Source organism: Aphidius gifuensis, linkage group LG4, assembly GCF_014905175.1.
Source record: "Aphidius gifuensis isolate YNYX2018 linkage group LG4, ASM1490517v1, whole genome shotgun sequence".
Lineage (NCBI taxonomy): Eukaryota > Metazoa > Arthropoda > Insecta > Hymenoptera > Braconidae > Aphidius > Aphidius gifuensis.
The window spans coordinates 17,963,565-17,979,364 of NC_057791.1; the positions used below are offsets into that span (position 1 = coordinate 17,963,565).

A 15,800-nucleotide genomic window follows, 5' to 3' on the forward strand; every position below is an offset into this window, starting at 1 on the left:
ATATACTCGCATTATATATGTATAATTTAATATTTTTTATTTCTTGTTAAAAAATAAAAAAAAAGACGACAAAGTTTTTCGATAACGCGGGTGTTAGTACACCACATAGACTTTATTACGTGGAAGATAAAGGCAACGAGAGTCAAAAGTTTTAGCACTTTTTTCCGGCTGAATTACGCGATGTAATATGAGATGCTAGCTTAAGTTACCTCAGATTTTACGAGTTCCATTAGTTGAATGAAAATATTTTTATTGTATAATATATTTTTTTCTAGTTTAAAAAAAAAAAAAAAAATAGGGGATAAAATAATTTTTTTTTCATTTTTTGTTTACCATTGCTATATAAGAAGATTTTTCATTGGGTTTTTTTTTTTTAAAGTCAGCACTGTATGGAAATCTGACAAAGTATCATTTTTCTTTTCCCCTATATTTTTTTTTCTTCTTCTACACACGGTAGATTTGAATGTTTTTTTCCAGGATCGATATTTATATTTCAAGAATTTTTACTTTAAAATGAAAAACAGTTTATTACGTAAAAAAAAAAAAAAAGCTTGCGAAACTACCAACACTGACATTTTAACAGACAAAAATAAAAAATATATATTTTACTTTTTTTGTAGTATTGCTTTGTTATACGATGCTGACATTATGCTAACCAGGATATGAACCCTGATATTTCGCGTGATTCCCCTTTTCATATATATACTTGGCTTTATAGTCGTTGGTGTTTGAGAATATGGGATCGAGGGCAATGTTGCACCCTAGCCCATCATACTTGTTAACACCTACGGGAGCCATCTCATAAGCAACTTTTCTGTCCCGCGGTGCTGACTGTCAAAAAGTGGTAACAAAGCTTCTCCAGGGATAAGAAACCTTCATATATCACAAAATTTAAATTATATTTGAAACAGTCAAACTAGATTTAATAGTTTTTGTGTTTTGATTTAACTTTGACAGTAAATGTATTTTAGATCTTCATCTTTTGAATCGTCAGGTACACTTGATATAGTTTTTTAAAATAAAAAAAAGGAAAATTAAATTACCCAAACTTTCAAATCAATTTCGTTTTATTTTTTTAAAACTGATATAGCAACTATTCTGCTTTTTTTATCGACCATATAACATTTTACAAATATTTTTTCAACATGCCGAATAGTTAGCATTTTCGTTTTCCATCGAAAAAATAATAGTAAATGTAAATTTTACGATGTTAAATGATATTATTTTCATCGTTGTCATTTTGTATTATTTGGATATTGTCTGTTTATTATTATTTTTATTTATCTGTCAATTTTTACCGATCGACCTGGAAAATGTTGTGTATTTTCAGAAATGCAGATACTATCTACAACAGACAGAAAATAAAGCGTCAATTCAGTCGAGGCAATATCGGTTTTAACGCCCAGTCAGATTGACATTTTGCTTTGATATCTTCCACTAGCTTTTTCACGTCATTTTTTATTTTTCATACTACATTGTTTGTCCCAGCAATTTCAATGAGTTTATTTATTTATTTTTTTTTATTATTTTTTTTTTTAATAATATTTCTTTCACATTTCCATTCGATGGATAAATCTTGTCGTGATTTCAATCGGAAAATACGTGACAATATGTCGAAACTGGTCAAATGGATATAAATGATTGAATTTTTTTTTTTTTTTAATGATGAGTTATATATCTATAGACAAAATTATTGAGGATATTTTGACGTTACAGTTTATTGAAATGAATGAGTTATATTTGTATATATATTTCGATCAGAAGATTGAATAGGCTGATGATGTTTCGAGTATTCAATCAAACGGGTAACTAGATATTTACAAAAATACACAATGACACATGATATTTTGAACCTCGAGTATCCTCTTGAATACGAGAAGAAAAAAAACTAACTTTTTATATATAACAAAAAAATGCCTTTGTGTAATTAAATATTTATAAAACCCATCAACTTTTAATTATATCTTACTTTTCCATGACAAAAAATAAATACAGATATTTTTTATATTTTATTTTTAGTACGCAATTAATAGCTAGTCAAAAGAGTTTTGCTTTTTTTTCGATGGATTCTTATTTATTTTCCTATAGAATTTTTAATTTGTCAGTGCGATGAAAATAAATAAATAGTTTCTATATTTGATTTGTTTTTTCGACTGTCACATGTATGAATTTTTTTTTATTTATTTATTTAAAATGTGAATTTTTTTTATTTTCTTGCTCTCTTGAATCAATCGATCGCATGCTTTGATATGTTGATACCAATTTTCATATACATGTATCATGTATTTGTCGCGACAAATATCGAAAATAACTGTAAAGAAAAATAGAAGAAAAAAAAATGGATATATAAATAAAAAGGGTGCCATGGAAAATACGTCAACATGGAAATAAAAAAAATAAAAAGTAATCCAATACGGGTTTTCTAAAATATGGTTGTATGACTTTATATTTTTTTTTTCTTCATGGAATTTACTTATTGGATGTTGATGATCCATTGCTTCATTTTACGCTATATTACATTTGTATTTTCAAAAAATATATATTTCAATGATTTATTTCAATGCTTATCGTTTTGTAAAGAAAGAATTTTTTACAACAATATAAAATTTGATGTGTAAGAAAACAACTGTGATTCGATTTGACAGTATAAAAATAAAATTGAAAAAGTAAATAGTATATTGTTGATATAAACTTGTATAAGTTGGCAATATGAAAATTGAATTTATATTTTTTCTTTTTGATATTATCTGACATTTTTGTGATATTTTATTATCCTGATGAAGTTCTTGACGAGGGTAATTTAAATATTTTTAATCCCAACATTTACCAATTGTCAAAAAAGTTTGCCTATTATAAAATAAGATTTGATAATAAATCGAATCTGTCGTAACTTCCTGAAAAATATATTCAAATAAGTTTTTAAAAAGTCAATTGGTTCCAAGTAAAAATCACGAATAAAGTAAAAATAAAACTAAAAATCTATTTGTCACTTTTTTACTATGATTTTCTTGACTTTTTTTATCATCTTTTTATCTGCCAAATAAAATAGCAAAAAAAAAAAAACATTTATTCATAGTTTAACACGTGCGTTACAGTAATTTTATGTGGCATGTATTGGTCGCAAAAGTCTGAGAAAAAGCTGCAAAAGCAATTCAATCAAGACTCGCAGCAGACAACAGCTGAGACCTTTGTATGTCGTATTTTTTTTTTCGTTTTGTTTTTTCTTTTATTTCAAGAGAGATCTACTTCCCTATAGTAAAATCGTTAGTCTCTTCTGGGAGATATACACCCTTTACTTTCTATTGTCTATGTCACGTTTTATACCATGAAATTCACTACTAAATATTTCTTGCTCACTCACAGAATAACGTACACAATTGTCTTTTAAATTCGAGCCACTGGCTCCGAGGTGTTTTTCCATTTCTTTTTTTTTTTTTCTGGTCTTTCGAAAGGCAAAAGTATGTGTGAGTTTTTTTTCTGCTATACCAATTTCGAGTCTCGATTTATGTCCAGCACGTGGGTGCCGTCATGTGAGTGAATAACTTGTAGGCAAAAAAAGAATAGAATAAAAAAATTTCAACTAGAATAAAAAAAATTCGAATGAAAAATACGTGGCTGGGATTTAATTTCTTTCCATTTGATGGTTGGTTATATGGTTATTGGGGTTGAATGGGAATTCAATCGTGCTAGGATTTATCGATACACATGCTATTCAATATTTTAGAATATTCACAAGAATTTTTTTTTATTTTTTTTCATTCGCGATATTACTAATGCAACGAAAGATACATTTCAAATAGTTTTCAATCATATTTGTACCTTTTTTTTTTTTTGTATTTTAAAATATCAGTAATGAAAATCTTTGCATTTTATATTTTCATATTTTACATGTTAAATGTTTTTTTTCTTTTTTCAAATACAAGAGTACGCAATTTAATCAAAATATATTTTTTTTTATTAGCTTCATTTCGATTATTATTGTATTTTTTTTTTTTTTTTTATGTTCATGTGTGTAAATCAATCGGGCACGATTGTTCCCTCGAGTAATGTCATGCTACATCAGTCACTAAAAGACGGGACTTTCAAGAAATTATGGTGACGATAAGAACAAAAGTACATATAATACATATGAGCATTTTGTGCGCATCTGTTTCTTCTGATTGACGCGTAGATTGCGTACGAGACAAACGCACCTGTGACTATTTCACCCTCAATAATAATCATTTTACTTTTTCGTACACATTTTTTTTATAGAAAAAATTCTTACAAATAATTATTATCATTTTATAAAGAATTTTTTTGATTATTTATTTTTATATTACACATTTTTTAACAGTATATTTTTCGTATGTATATTGTTGGTAGTTTTAATAGCCGAGAATATTTAAATGTTCCCGGGCTTTTTATTGCATTTTTGTTGATTCTTTTAAATACTTTATCCAATGAAAAGGGAAAAGCCGAGTAGCTTGTAACATATCTTCATAAAAACAAAGAGAAAACATTTACCATGTTTTTTTTTTTTTCGTAAATGAAAAAAAGTTTTTTTATCTTGTTTTTTTTTGTTTTTCCAAGTTATATTTTATATTTTTATTGGTAAATTCTTCAACGAAAGAGTTTGGGTATCACGTGTTTTGTGTCTGGGTTATCGCAGTACCAAGGTAACTGACTCTTGGGGCATTGGGAGTATCTTAATAATTCACGGTATGGATTTTGAGTCAAGAAAAGAAAAGCGCACGTGCTCATTTTTTATTTCTTGGCATTCTATTTTCTTTTTTTTTTTCTCTTTTCCTTCATTTTATTTATTTACTTTTTCTCGTATTATTTTTTATTTTTTTTTCTCTCGTTTGCTGGCAAAGGCAGCAGGGCCTCAGGGGAATTTTCCATGTTCGCCGACGTTCCCATAGTGATGGATGCCTAGCATGCTTCTTCGCGAAATATTATTTGCAGATTCGCTTTTCTTTTGTGTGACACACCCAGACATATATAAACACACATTTCATACGTCTATGAATTTATGCACTTTCCAATAATGTGTATATTATATATTTTTTGAATCAATTATCATTAGTATTATCAATTTAGCTTGAATAAATACATCATGTTTGAAAAAAAAGAAACAATAACATGACAGAAAATTTAAATTTAATTAGACAAAAATGTTTTGAAGGATTAAATTGAATAATTCATTGAATAGATAAATTTAGAATGGATTAGAAAATAGGTTAACATGGTATTGTGTGTATTTGTCTGGCGTGGGTGACTGGGTGACATACTCATGCTGACTGAACTCGGTAATCAGTGTTGCAAGTATAATGTACCGGAACTTGTGTGTTCAATGTACACAGGGTTGTCTGATTTGAAAGAAGACTCAAAAGGATGATGATAATGACATAGAAGGTTCTTTTGCAAAGGATAGGATAGAGAAAAAAATAAAAAATTATAAAGAAAAAAAAAAGATGAGACAACGTCAACCCACAGGCCTCGTTAACTCACGCACTGTGAAATTGGAAATACTATCGTTGTAAAGCTTGTCGTTGTCATGTTGCGCTAGATGTTGAGAATTTATTTTACTTGCATGTCTGTTAGGCTATATATATTTTTACGTTAAACTTATTGTAAAAAATATTTACGATTTTTTTTCTTTAAATTTGTTACAGAGCTGCACAAAAGTGGAACTTGTCATCTTCTCCTCACAGACGACGACGTTCTGGTGATGAAAATATTGGTAGTGAAGAACAGCCAAATTTTCCAAATGGTTATGCTGCTATTTTACTTAAATCACCACCTCCAGCACCACCAGCATTTTTGCGACGGATTGGAATGAAGGAACAAAGTGGAGTTGGCAAGGTAAGTCAAAAATCTGGTTAATAAAATAAAATGAAAATTTAAATAAAAATGATTAGATTTTTTAAAAAGAAAACTGTCCAATTCAATTATAAAAATATATAAGATACATCAAGAAAACGTCATTAAACAATTTTAATTTATTTTAAATAAAATATAAAATTAAAAATAAACAGCTCAATTGAATGTTTAAATTTAAATCGGTATTTTACGATATATAAATAAGTGATTCTTTTCTTTTCGACTTCGCGAGATACGCACATGCTGAAGCTACATAGATGGCTATTTGAAATTCAAATTAATGTGTTGAAATCTTGAGGGGGTTGAGCGTTAAGCTAAATGTATAGAAAATGTAAAAGGGTGATAAGCCAGCTCTTATGCCCTACCATCAAAAAGTCTGCTGAAATACGTTTGACTTAAATTCCACCATGGTGACATCTTTAGAAAAATATATTTTATAAATCAAAACAAAAATATATATGCGTATCAACATTTATTAAATTTTACAAAGTCAAGCTGTTGATTAAAGTACACAAATATATATTTTCTTTTCTTTTTTTTTTTTTTTAAATAAATATATTTTTTATTTCTTTGCACTCTCAAATCGGATGGAAAGTTGTGTTTGCGGACGTTTGCAATGTATTTTCAAGTCAGAGAAAATTCTTCCGGTGCTTTGCGTCGGTTAGCTTTAAGACTACCCGTTAGCAGCAGGAAAAAAAATCTATAAAAAAAAACCAAAAGCAAAGGGAAAAGCTTAGTTTGTTTCTCATCAAGTTTGTCGAAAAAAAAAAAAACAACATAAGAGTACCAGAGTACTCGGTTTTCTGTCTAAGGTCAGACATTTCTTTATACTTAAATTTTACCATCTTTTCTCTTTTCATTTTTCCTTTGATTTTATTATTATTATTTTTTTTTTACTTTAATTGGACGTCTTGCATCACTTTAACAAACAATGCACATCCAATTTCTTCTCTCACATTTTTGTATATATTTTTTATATTTTTCCTTATTTACTTACAAATTAATTTTCGACAATTTTGAAGCAACCATGCGGCTGTCTGTTGAATACTCTTGTTATCCATTGTATCTAGTAGATTTTCCAACACATAGACATAGTAGTTGAGCTTGCACTTTTCAACGTAACAAGCATAATTCTTGCTGACCGATATTCTTCCACCGTCACTGTTAAACCGCTTTTATAATATCTTATATAATATCACATATTATATATACGAAAAAGAAGTTGTAGAGTTATATATGAATATTATAATACTGTAATAAAATGTGATATATTATCATACCATATATTTTATAACACAGTCGATAAAATTATTTCATAAAACTCTCGAGCTTCTCAAAAAGAATTTTTTTTCTCATTTCATTAATTAAATATTTTGATAAGAAATATGAAAAAAGTAAATGGTTAAAAATAAGTAAAATATTATTTTATTTATGCGAAAAAAAATAAGTATTTATGTATATACTTTATTAATTTTTTGTTTTCAAAGTATTTACCAGAATATTTTTCTCTTGAATTCACAAAAGAAAAATATTCATTTTAATAAGACTAAAAGAAATTTATCCACTTTCTTTACATGTTTTTTAATTAAATTCCACAAACAAACTAGAGAGAGAAAGAGAGAGATAATCACATTGCCTGGTAAAATATAGAATTCTACTTTTGTAATACAGGCTACTGAGAATATGAGTCCACGATTTACACGTTTAACAAAACTAGACAAGATCATATGCGAGACTGGTAATATCATATTTTCTAATGTAATATTCCTAGACTTGTCCTCGTTAGCAAAGCAATATTCAAATGTCTTGTAGACACAATTTTCTAAACTGCAATATGCATATACATCGTAGTCAAATTTCACACAACTGGATAAAATTAGATTGCATACTAAGGTAGAAATGTACAATGATAATTGTCGAGAGAAAAGTACTTTTATGATTGCTCTTGTACGTAAATAATACCAAGAATATGTTTAAGATGTTAAAAATGATTCTGAAAATTGAACTCGTATATTGTGGGGTTTAAGGCAGTCGTTATCTACATCGGACTTGGCGGAATTCCATCACTGTACTTTCCATTTCATTACAAATTTATAAGATATATAAATTCCCTCGAATTTTCTAGGTCAATAAATATTAATTCGTGTCACGAAAATATTTTTTTTTTAAATTTTAAATTGAATATATAATTTTTAAAATCAGGTATTCTTTTTATATCGTCTACAATTTTTCTTGAGGGAAAATTTTAATTTTCAAAAAATTTCATCACTCTATTAATTATAGTAAGTGAGTCTAAAGTCATGGGAACTTAAAAAAATTTATGATATATCAATACAGATATATCAATACCGAGACTTTCAAGGGAGTGGTTTGGCCATAATAGTAAAATTTTCTAATCTCCCCTTATCAGTTTTTGTAGCCCTTCAGTTACCCTCGGGATCCCTCGCTTGACTGCGGGACACATTGACTTTTCGAGAGGACAGAATTATTATAAGGTCGTAGTTACGAGCAAAAAGAAAGAACCGTGGGAAGGGAGACATTTTAAGGACCACCTATTGTGTATAAAGTCATTGAAAAAAAAAAAAAAAAACAGTATGAAGCACTTTCGTTAGTTGTATTATCTATCATATACGTGCTTGTCTATCTCCTGCTGTGTGGTTTACTTGCAACATGATAGAGCTCGCATTGATTCCCATACCATAAACTCATACTTGAATTCTCGATTCATCTCTATCCAATAAACGACCCATAGCCTCAATCTGACAACGACGAAAAAAAAAAAAAAAAAAAACTCGAAGAAGCTGAAAGATGAAAAAGTGGTTCATGGAGAAAAAACTTGGAAAAAAATTGGGTAGACAGATGACCGAGAGACTCCGTGCGCTCACCAAGCATAGTCAATATTCTAGAAACGAGAGCGTGATTTTATGAGATTGAACAGGCGTGTATTGGCTATTTTTTTTTCTTTCTTTATTCTCGTGATTGTTGTCTCTCTTTCGCATAGGGGTTCGCAAAGATGAATGTGTCTAGGTAGGGTGAGGTGGCTGGCGCTATAGTGAGGTAGTTGGATCTGCGGGAGAGCACACGAAACAAAATGAACTGTGACCGCGGCTGGTCGTAGTTCCCACCCAGCTTCAGGGCTAGTTTGAACTTTCACCATGTGCTTTTACTTTCTCGGTGCACTAGCACTGTCCTGTGGAAAACAAATAAAATACATGAAATGAACTTTCCCAGTAGATTAAACGAAGTTTAACGATTGGCTGGTGATTTAAGCTTTGAGAAAATTAAAAAAATAAAAAAATTTATACAGCGTATAATTTACTGTGGCCTATAGTACCTCGAGAAATTTTTTAAAATTCAAACAAAATTTAAAATAATTATTTTGATTATTCAAAAATATATTGGTTTAATTTTAGAGTATAAAATTTCTTTTTTCAAATTTATAAAAAAAATTGAAAGTTATTGAACAGTTTGAAGTAGTAAAATATTCACCGATCGGATTAAGTGTATTTTCAAAATATTAAAAAAAGAAAAACCCATTTCAATAGTGAATCTTATCAACGATCGAATTACGTCAATGTTTCCTCTTATCCTCCATAAAAATCACACTTAACGTAAATTTTTTTGAGAGTGGCTACAGAAATCGAATTGTCTGGGGGTGAAAATTTATGTCATCCCCGCGGCATCGGCTTTGATGAGGGGAATTTTTTATTTTTTTTTTTTCAAATTCCAACCAATCAGATACTTGCTCAAATCGTCAGAGACTGAATTTTGGTACTAAAATTTTTCTCAAGTATCATTTGGGTAATTTATAAAATTCAACAATCCCTGAAATTGAGGTGATTGTATTAACATATTTCATTTCGCGACTTGATACATTTTCACGATAATAATTTCTTGTCTTTACTATAGAAAAAAATGTATTACAAATGTGAGAGAAAAATAAATAAATAAATAAAACCATTTGCTATAAGAATGTAAAACTAAAGTCGAAAAGGTAGTAACCACGTTGAGGTGGTCAGCGGTTGAGCTTGGGCATTTGCCAAGGTTTATTGAAATGTCCGGTCTTATACGATTCAAATAGTTAGGGTGTAAGGTATATAAAAGGGCGACGAGATTCTAGTGAGACCCAGGGGTAGAGTAAAACTCCGTTGAGACCCTTCGACCACGGAATGCTTAATGAGCTCACGTGATTTTTCCCTCAAACAAGATGACCAAAAATATAATCAAACATCATTGACCATATCCCAAAGTCATTTTGCATTGAATTAAATTGTTTGTTGGCCAAAGTGATGGATCCAAAGAAGATAGGTGAAATTTCAATGAATTGTTTGTGGCTAGATTTATAGTGATGTCAATGTCACATGACGATCACATGATAATTGAGACTCAATGTGGTTACGGCAATGTCCTCTCTATTCCCAAAGGACAAAATCCGATCGAAGATGGACCCAGAAATTTAGTACGTACAGCCTCTCTGTACATCAGTATTATCTGGATTTCCTGACTCACTATAGAAATTGAATCAATACAAGTGAATTAGTGAATACAATTAGCTATATTACTATATTGGACAGATACGTCTATCATAACGTATTCAGTATTGTCAAGCCACCTAGGATATTATCAATTTAGCATTGTGTTAGTACAAAAAAATCTAGTATTTATGGAGTTTGTTTTAAGTGAATTGTATATGGCTATCTACGGGCCAACTTATCGCGATAAATTAACCTACCTTCATAAAGGTCTTCTAGATTAAACAAGAAAATATTTCATAATTATGGTAATTAAAACTGGTTGTGACAAAAAGTTTTTGTTAGGTTCAGGTAGGCTCTTGGGACAAAATATCGGATAGGTATAACTAACACGTTAGAGACAAGGAAATAAAACAAACTTCAATATTATAATTTAAAAAAAGTTTTTAGTAGCTGTAGTTTTTTTTTTTTTTTTTAATTTTGATACTATTTGTCTTTAATATTTTAGCTTTTTCTAATTTATTATTTTATGATTAGTCAATTCAAATTACACTCAATTTATGGCTATTAACAAGCTGGATAACCTGATTCAAGTTATTACGAATTGTTTGAAGCATGAAACGTGCAACTTTGAAAGTTCAAGTTTATAGTAAACAGAGCCTTAAGGCTAGTTGGATATAACTAACAAACTTGATGATAAGTAAATCCATTTGAATACCTTGAGTTTGTATATCCAATGAGAATTCATTCTTATATAAATTATCAATAAGAAAACAAGACTCAAAAAGGAAGTGATAGAACATTTCTGATGGTACAAGTACTAGTACCATTTTATATTATTTTTTATTTTGAATTTCAAAGTCTTCGTTCATTTTTAATATCCGTAAATGCATCAGACAAATTGTATGAAACCTCAAAACAATGCTTAGTAATAGTGTACGACGGTTCGTGCTTGATAACAGTTTCTAGTCCTTGGAAGGCATTTGTTACGTCATTTAGCTCCGTATATTCAACACGATTCAACTCCCCTGGCTCAACGAACAAACGAGCTTAATTAATCGCTTCTGGTCCGATCCCTTTATATATATATCGGTTTATCCCATAGGCTACACTGACCAACTTCCTTGTTTCTCTATTAATTCCTCGATATTCGTTGTACCTATATACATATATTTTCAAATTTCACATATACATAAAAATACATTGATAACTTAAAATCCAGTATTATCGATTTATTTATTTATTTTATTTTAAATTTAAAAAACATTATTATTTTAGTTAAATTATATTTACTTGTTTAATAATCTGTTGAATTATTACTATTCAAAGACTAATGTTCTTTGAAAAAAATAAATATACAATTGTATGCATGTACTTAAATGTATAAAAGTAATAAGCAAGTTTCACTTGTTTGTGTTATGGACATGAAAATTTATATGTGTATACTGCATACAAAGCTTTACTCGAGACAGCGTGGTTAACGGGTCCCTTTTTCTCGTTTGCAAATGCCCGAGGGGGTTCTAAAGGATTCATGCTTGTGTATCTTACATTCCTTTTGAATTTCACGCTTAAGAGCGCGTTTCTTTTTTGAAAACTTGTCTACACCGCGACACCATCTTTCTCTCTACTCTTTTTTTACCTCTTTACCACAGAACTTTATAACTATGTATATAGTGAGTTGAAATAGCATCAGAAACTTGACGACACAGACCAAAAAATCTCCCAAAAGAGATAAATACATGAGCTATTATTCTTTTTCGATTTTATTATATACTTAGCAGTGTTTGATATTTTCTTAACAGCGTAATCCATTCGTTCATTGTATATTTTTCAATTCAATTAAAATCTAAAATAAGCTCACTTTAATGTGCGTCATAAAATATATCAAATTAACGGATTATACTAAAAATTAAAACGACTAGAACAAACGTAATAAGATTACTTTAAACAATTCAGTCATAAGACTCTCTTTCTCTATTTGAATATAGTCTGATTTACTTGTACAAATATCAAAGAAAATAATCTGGCTCAATAAAGATTTTTAATTATTTTTTTTCCCTATAAAATCATTGCATAATATATAAATTAAATTGGGGGTTCAAGAGTCGCGTTAAAACAAATAATTTGTTTTTACACTGGTTGAAAATTAAAAAAAAAAAAAAAGCGTTTGTGTATGGTCTAAGTGTTGTTGTTGTTGTTTTTTTTAGTATACAATACACCATGAGGGAGGAGGCTTTTGTTGATTCAAGTAGGCACGTGATAAAAATGACAATGATGAGTTAATGCAATAACAGTGTTGGTTCCTCTTTCCAAATTTCCCCTTTTCAGAAACCCTTCGCATACGTCCGGTGAAGCGTTTTGCAATTCGTCGGATGACCTAGGGGCTACAACATGCTCAATCCAACGATGGACCTGGGCTAAAGAGAAAATGTGTGGGAGAGAAAGGGTGCCCATGAGTTTAGCAGTATACAAAATAGGGCTGCAATGGAAACTGTATTTTGGTATTTAGTGTCTGGGCAGCAATTTACTCTTTCACTCACTCCTTTTTCTCCTTGTTCTAACTCTGTCTGGTGCTATAAACTGTTATAAATGAGATTATTGCTTTAACAGTATGTAAACAAAGTGCCCCAAGAATCTACTCCACAGTATGAATTTTCTATTATTATAAGCAGTTTGTTATTATTGGTCAAATTTGATATTAAACTCAAACTTTAGTATTATACGAAACTCGACAAGTGTATATCAAATTTTCATAAATCCTCTCATCTAAAATTGACTTTATAGAATCGGTGTCTAATTTTTTTGTTTAACTATTTTTCTCTAAGTCAATATTTATCACGTTTAACGCGTCTATTAACCACTGTATTTCTAGTTAGTTTGTGTGTGCACAGTTGGTTTTTTTAGTTAATTTGTTGGCAAGCAAAACTGTGAGTGTACAACTGAGATCTGTTGCATAATTAATTCACTACTGAGTGACCTCCCGTAGAGCACGTGGTCACTTGCTACCCTATTTCTCTTGAACTTGTATATGTTTTATTCGTGTTTGTGTAATTTGGCATCAGCTTATATTTGCCCTCGATTTCTCAAGTTGAAATATGAAACCTCATATTCATGTCAATACATATATTGATAGAAAATATTGTTATAAAATTGAACTGTCTATTATGACAGAACAAGTGACTTATCCTTTTTGATAAAAATTTTATGTAAGATTTTTTTTGTTATTTGAATATCAATTTTCTGTTTATTTTATGTAAAACATGACTGATATTAATTCACTTACAATGATTGATGCATTGTAAACTTGGAATTAAAAAAATCATTCAAATTTGAATATTCATGAAACAACGATAAGAGAAGAGCTTTAACTCAAAGAACGTTTAAGAATAACGCTGCTGATAGCAAAAGGATCAGTATTGTGGCTCTCAGAAATATACCAACTGATCCGCTTAGAAGATGGGTTATGCAATTCTCTACTTCCCATCCTTTTTTTACCAAACTTTTTTATACAAAAATAAAAAATCACAAACTTTCATTTCCGTAAAACTTTTCTTACGGGCCAGACGCTTGCAACCACTATAATTTATCTCACGAAATCTGTTTAAGAAAAGCCTATCACTATAAACTTGCAAAACAGACTATGTAAAAATAAAAATTGGTTCATGATAAATTCATAGTTAAGTTCATCATAATTATTCATCTTAATAAACAATTTTTTTTATTATAAATTTAACGGTTTATTTAAAAATTCGAATTAAATTTTTCTTTTAAGGATATTTTACGATATAAATTTTTAATAAAAATACAAGAAAATGGAGATAACTTTTATTATTCATTTTCACTAAAATGAATAATCATGATAAGTTTCATTTTATCCATTATTAAACAAAATTTTCGACAAGTGCACTTAAGACTTAGCAATATAGAAGTTTTTTTTTTAAGAAAAAAAATAAGTAAATAAATTTTTATAATAAACATAAAACTATAGAAAAGAAAGTTATTGGAAGGGGAGAAAAAAAAATCAAAGTGTAAAGGAGAAAAGTTTGAATCAAATTCTATATTACGTTCTTTTTTTAGTCATTGTCGTTGTCGTAGTTCTGGGGTGCGCCTTAGGCCTTTTGCCTGTTTTACATTTAAAACACATTATCCAACCGTCCAGTTTGAATCCCGCGTGGCGATAAAATAAAATTAATGTTTAAGCGCAACCGATTTCGATATACATCGATAGTAGGTATAGAACTGAGGACAGCTGGTTGAGAATCGTGTATAGAAAATGAGTGAAAAAAAAAACAAAAAAGAAAAATGCTGTTTTAGAGCGCTTATCGAGATTACAATACACGATTGTCGGCTTAAAGGCTTCACTAAACCAAACGACAATATACACAATTTCACTATTTTTCTCATTGCCATTTGATTTTTCCGACATTTTAATTTTCTCATTTTAAAAAGATATATAAAAAAACCAAAAATAAAATGTGATAAAATCGCTTGAAATTTTCGATGAAGATTGAGCGTTTCTTTTTTTTTTTTTTCTTTTTTATCAACTATGTATGAGATAGGTAGAAACTTTTCTATTCTTTTTTTTTTACACACACGAAAAAAAAAAAAAAAAAAAAAGTTTTTGTATATAGGATTTAGAGAATAAGAAGAACGAAACTTCGATATCCCAAAAGTTGAAAATGTTGTAACGAAGTGAAAAGAAGCTTAAACAATACCCCAATTCTGCACTTACTCGTCTACCAAATACTGACATGTCAACCCATCAAAAAAATAAAAAAATTCTCTTGCCACAATATTTCTACACCCTCATCTTAAAAATAAACGCGTCATACTTATCACTGTATAATAATCTACTGGTCTCAATTTTTTTTTTTCTTTTTTAATCTTTTAACTCCCATCATAAAAATGAAATAAATATATACGTGTATATATAGAATAAAACGTGTAATAATTTATTACTAATAAATCATATCGAAAAAGTTTTGTATACTGATAATAAAATTGAGAGGTAGTTTAGATAAACGAAAAGGGCCATAAACTGTAAATAGTGTATTTGAAAATTGTAATTTTATTCGATGGCAATTAGCTGGCACGTGTCGCAAATTTCGAAATACAATCATGAAAATATTTTCCATATAATTTTATCGAGATGGTGAGATTTGATGCTGCACAATATTTTAGATACAAATAATAATCCTGAAAAAAAAATATTGTGTGTAATTTGTATGCGTGCTTAATTCAATGCAACTGGTAGGCTTCATCTAGACGTTATGAAGAAAATTAAAATAAAACAAGTTTGATTTATTATTTTACTCATCTTACGCCACATTTACTTTCCATCAAATATTTGTAAGATCCACTTGATACAAAGAAGAATAGGTGTGATGTAAATATTGGCTAACTATCCAAGAGCTTTTATATTCTTAAAAAAAAAAAAACAAAAAAAATAATGACATTGGAAAC

General features: G+C 29.2%; 1 protein-coding gene across 3 annotated transcripts in view; it reads left to right on the forward strand.

Annotated features, from left to right (window-relative positions):
• LOC122855384 (kinesin-like protein CG14535) overlaps positions 1 to 15,800 on the forward strand; it is a 164,593-nt gene that overhangs the window by 103,327 nt on the left and 45,466 nt on the right. For all 3 annotated transcript variants that reach the window (XM_044156692.1, XM_044156691.1, XM_044156693.1), the window contains one exon: positions 5,658 to 5,847. In XM_044156692.1, coding sequence (XP_044012627.1) covers positions 5,658 to 5,847 — 190 coding nt within the window. The remainder of the gene's footprint in view (positions 1 to 5,657; positions 5,848 to 15,800) is intronic.